General features: G+C 56.0%; 2 protein-coding genes across 2 annotated transcripts; both read left to right on the top strand.

The window, feature by feature from the left end:
- Positions 1–48: 48 nt before the first annotated feature.
- ETH_00007020 (uncharacterized protein) lies at positions 49–2,747 on the top strand (the record flags this gene model as incomplete). Its single annotated transcript, XM_013380287.1, has 3 exons — positions 49–1,793; positions 2,178–2,256; positions 2,595–2,747. 3 exons carry the CDS (start codon positions 49–51, stop codon positions 2,745–2,747), a joined length of 1,977 nt encoding a protein of 658 aa, XP_013235741.1.
- Positions 2,748–3,800: 1,053 nt separating this feature from the next.
- Positions 3,801–4,028, top strand: ETH_00007015 (uncharacterized protein; the record flags this gene model as incomplete). Its single annotated transcript, XM_013380286.1, has 1 exon — positions 3,801–4,028. The coding sequence occupies one exon, from the start codon at positions 3,801–3,803 to the stop codon at positions 4,026–4,028; it is 228 nt and encodes a 75-aa protein (XP_013235740.1).
- Between the last annotated feature and the right edge of the window lie 717 nt (positions 4,029–4,745).

Here is a 4,745-nt window from a genome sequence, read left to right as displayed (position 1 = left end):
CCAGGCTTGCCAATTTGCTGCTGCTGCGGGAAAGAAGCTTTTGGGTAAATGTTAAATGCATCTTTTGCTGCTGTGTCTGCAGAGGAGACAAAGAAGTCCACATCTTTGGGGGGCCCCCAAGCGCGGCAAGTATTTCTTCAGCAGCAGCAGCGCCTGCAGCAAGTGCAGCAGCAGCAGTCGCAACACCAGGAACTGCAGCAGCAGCAGCAGGAAAAGCACCAGCAGCTGCTGCAGCTGCCGCCCCTTCTACGCTCTTCAGGCGCTGCAATGAACGCCGGCTGCGAGGAAAATGAGCAGCTAAAGCAGCAGCTGCAGCACGAGGGGCAGCAGCAACTGCAACACGAAGAGCAGCAGCAACTGCAGCAAGCACTGCAGCAGCACGCCCAGCAGCAGCAGACGCAACCGCTGCAAGATGTGAGCGTCGAGCCGCAGCCGCAGGAGGAGCAGCAGCAGAAGGCTCAAGAGCTGCAGCCAGCTCTGCAGCAGCAGCTGCAGCAAAATGCGCTGCAGCAGCAACAATGGCAGCAGCAGCAGCACCTGCCTACGCATCAGCAAGTGCAGAAGCTGCATCAGCAGCTGCCTCTGCTCCCACAGCCTATGCAGCAGCAGCAGCAGGACAGTTTCCACCAACAGCAAGTCCTGGCATCTCTGGCTCAGTTGCAGCAGCAGCAGCTGCAGCAAGCTGAGCCGCCTCTAATAGAGCAGCAGCAGCAAAGCCTGTACCAGCAGCAGCAGCAGCGCCCCCTCCAGCAGCAGCAACAGCGAAGTCAGACTCGCCCTATGTGGCAGCAGAGTACGCAGCCTCAGACTCTGGTGCAGCAGGAGCTGCTGCAGCATCAGCAGCAGCAATCTCTCCAGAATGCGCAGCTTCAGCTGCTGCAGCAGCAAGCGCTGCAGCAGCAAAACCAGCTGCAGCAGGGGCACCAGCCTCAGCAGCAGCAGATGCTGCAGCAGTTTGCTCAGAAGCTGCCCGGCCCAGCACCTCAAGCGGCACATGAGCATCTACAGCAACAACAGCTTCAGCAGCAAGAGCAGCAAATGCAGCAGCAGCAGCAACAAAAGCAGCAGCAGCAACCGCAACGGTTTGAGGTGCCACAACGACTGCTGCAGATGCGGAGAAGCTTCCTTTCCCTGCAGCAGCAGCAGCAGCAAAGGGACGAAGAGCAGCGAGGAGAACAAGAGCAAGGGCGACTACTACAGCAGCAGCAACAACAGCAGCAGCAGCAGCAACAACAGCAGCAGCGAGAACAGCGGCAACAGCAGCAACAGCAGCAGCAACCAGCTGCCACTATTCATCAAGTGCCGCATGAGGGACCTATTCTTTCAAGCCAGAGCTCTCTGTCGTGGTCAGAGCTGCTGAAGCAGCAGCGGCAGCAGCAGCAGCAGCAGCAACTGCAGCAAGGGCACATTCATTTGCGGCAGCAACAGCAGCATCCCGCGCTGCAGCAGCTGCAGCAAGGGCAGCAGCTTCGTTGGCATCAGCAACAGCAGGATCCCCAGCTGCTGCAGCAGCAGCAAGAAAGACAGCAAAATATGGCGGGCAGTTTGAAGAGCCAGCAAGTGCAGCAGCAGCAGCAGCAGCAGCTCCACCAGGTACCCCAGCGACTGCAGCAGGGCGACACACTGCAGCTGCAGCAGCAGCTGCAGCAGCAGCTGCAGCAGCAGCTCCAGCAAAAGGCAGAATTCCCTTCAGCCTCTTGTTCCTTTTGTGCTTTGCTGCTGCAAACTTATGGCGAAGCTGTGCGGCAGTACAAACGCGAAATTCTGAAACTTGAAAAGCAGCTTTATGAGTGGTGAGTTTAAACTTCATTTAAGAAAGAATTTAAACTGAAAAAAGAATATTTTAAAATCAAATTATAATTATTTTAATTAAAATGATTAATCCATTTGCTAAAATGAGGCTCCGCGGAAGAGCTGCCAGAGAAGCAAACAATTGCAGAAAAGAGCTGCGCAGAGCGACACCTATAAACCCTGAACCCTAAACCCTAAACCCTAAACCCCAAACACTAAACCCTAAACCCTAAGCTCTAAAATTGCCTGGGGAGGCAGCAGCACCACAGCACCCCAGGGAGATGCAAGGGAGGCAGAGGCAGCAGCCTATGCACCTTGCTGCAGCTGCTGCTGCAGCTGCTGCTGATGAATCCCCTGCTGCTGCTGCTGCTGCTGCTGCAACTCAGGGTACTTAAAGAAAGAACACTGGTGGCGACTCACCAAGGGGAAAATTTGAGGCTGAAGCAGCTGCTGCAGCGCGTAGAGGTAAGCAGCCAAGTTCTGGGCAGTTCTGCTGCTGCTGCTGCTGCTGCTGCTGCTGGTGGCACTGCTGCTGCTGGCGGCACTGCTGCTGCTGCTAGCGGAACTGCTGCTGCTGCTGGTGGAACTGCTGCTGCTGAAAGCACCAGTGCAGCTGTTGTCGGGTTGGTCAGGGAGGTGGGCTTACTGGCTCGTAGGCTTACTCTTGCTGCTGCCGCTGCTGCTGCTGCTGCACCTCTCGGTTCCTGCATTTGCAATGCTGCCGCTGCTGCTGCTCCTTCATTTATCGGCTCCTGCGTCTGTAATGCTGCCTTTGCTGCTGCTGCTGCTGCGGCTGTCTCCAGGATGTGGCACACAAACTGCAGGACTGCGATGAGAAGCAGAAGCTTCTGCTGCTGCTTTCGCAGTGCCGCGCCTCCCCACCAGGCCAGTCGCTCGCTTTTGTGCTGCAGCAGCAGCAGCAGCAGCACGCGTCAGAGCAGCAGCAACTGCAGTAGCAGCAGAAGCAGCGGCACGAGCTGCTGCGCTCAGAATCGCTGGTGAGCCCTCTATGTTGGCTGGCTGGCTTCCACAGCAGCAGCTGCAGCAGCATCAGCGCAAGCACTGACAAGAGCAGCAGCAGCAGCACCAGCACCAGCAGCAGCTGCTGCTGCTGCTTTTGCTGCTGGATATGCAGCAGGAACATCTTTGGTGGTGTAGCTACACAAGAAGCCATCTTGAATCCATTTTCCTTTTTGCTCTGCGCTGAGCAGCAAAGCTTGGCTAGCTGGGAGCTAAAGCCTGGCTAGCTGGGGGCAAAGGTCTGGCTAGCTGGGGGCAAAGGCCTGGCTAGCTGGGGGCAACGCCTGGCTAGCTGGGGGCTAGGGCGTGGCTAGCTGGTGGCCAATGCCTGGCTAGCTGGGGGCTAAGGCCTGGCTAGCTGGGGCCTGGCTAGCTGGAGGCAAAGGCCTGGCTAGTTGGAGGCTAAGGCCTGGCTAGCTGGGGGCTAAGGCCTGGCTAGCTGGTGGCTAGCTGGTGCCTAAGGTCTGGCTAGCTGCACAGTGCTGCTCGTTTGCGGCGCAGGCTAGCTCTAATTAGCTGCCTCATGTCTGCAAAACTAACAAGCAGACTGGCGCTACCTTTTGCTGCTGAGCAAGCGCTACCCTGGGTCAGCAGCAGCAGCAGCAGCAGCAGCAGCAAGTAGCTGCGCAGCTTTAAGAGCTAGTGGTGAGGTTCCTTTCGGGCAGCGCGTGCTCTGCACACACAGCAGCAGCAGCAGCAGCAGCAGCAGCACAGCACCTAAATGCCGGCACCTGTGGGGCGGCTTCCCCGCTGCTGCTGCGGTGCTGCTGCGCCGCTGCTGCGCCGCTGCTACGCTGCTGCTGCGTTGCTGCAAACCACTCTGAGTCGAGTAGAAAGAACCTATTGGACCTGCGCATGCGCTGCTGGATGCAGCAGCAGCTGCAGCGCCGCGCCCCTGCAGCAAAGCTAAGAGGCTAAGCTGCAGCAAGCTGCTTCCTAACAGGAAGCAGCAAACCAAGGGTGGCAACAGCACAACTCCCGGAAGCCGCATGCAGCGGCAGCAACGCCTGCAGCGCCGCCAGCAGCAACAACTGCAAGGTGCCGAAGCAGCAGCAGCAGCAACAGCGGCAGCGCCAACTGCGGCAGCAGCAGCAGCAGCGCCAACTGGTGCAGCAGCAGCAGCAGCAACAGCAGCAGCAGCTCCAACAGGTACAACAGCAGCAGCAGCAGCGGCGCTAACTGCAGCAGCAAGCTCGTGCAGCCACGTGGCTATCTGAGCTGGCAAATGTGAAATTTCGGAAAATTGAATTTTCATTTTTTGTTTTATTTTCATTTAATTTAATTTTAATATCTTTAAGAAGTGCATTTGAAACAGCTTCCCGGGGCCAGCAGCAGCAAATTTCAAATATCCTCTAGTGAGGGCAGAATTATTTTTTGGGGAATTATTTTATTTTATTTTTTTCTTTCTTGGGATTTGTTTGGCTAATTGAAATATTCTGAATTCTTTTTTATTCAGGAGCAGCGTTTCGCGCAATTCCCAGCTGCACAATTTGACCAAATTCGCCAGAAGCAAATCTCTGCTGCTGCACTCAGCCAGCAGCAGCAGAAGCAGCAGCAGCAGCGCGAAACTTCGGGGCTTTTCCGCCACGCGGGAGCCGCGTGCATGCGCATGCATGAGGCACATGAATGGAATGCATGCGTGCTTGAAATGCATGCGCACGCATTTCAAGTTTTTGTTCGTTTCCGAGGGCGTCTTTTGCCAGCCCGGGGCTGAGCAAAAGAAGCGAAAGCGAATCAAATGGTATTTATTGCATGTGGGGATTTCCCAAAGAAAGACAAATGCAAACTGCAGCAGCTGCATGCATGCAAATAGCTGCTGCCTGCACCTGTGCATGCGCCAGGAGCCACAAAGAAGTCCATTTAAAAGAAATCCATTCGCAAAAAGATGCACTCGACAAGCTCTTTGCATGCACTTTGTCAAAGACAGTTTCCCC

This window comes from Eimeria tenella, genomic scaffold (genome assembly GCF_000499545.2).
Source record: "Eimeria tenella Houghton genomic scaffold, Eth_scaff493, whole genome shotgun sequence".
Taxonomy (NCBI): domain Eukaryota; phylum Apicomplexa; class Conoidasida; order Eucoccidiorida; family Eimeriidae; genus Eimeria; species Eimeria tenella.
This window is presented reverse-complemented; position numbering and strand designations above follow the sequence as displayed.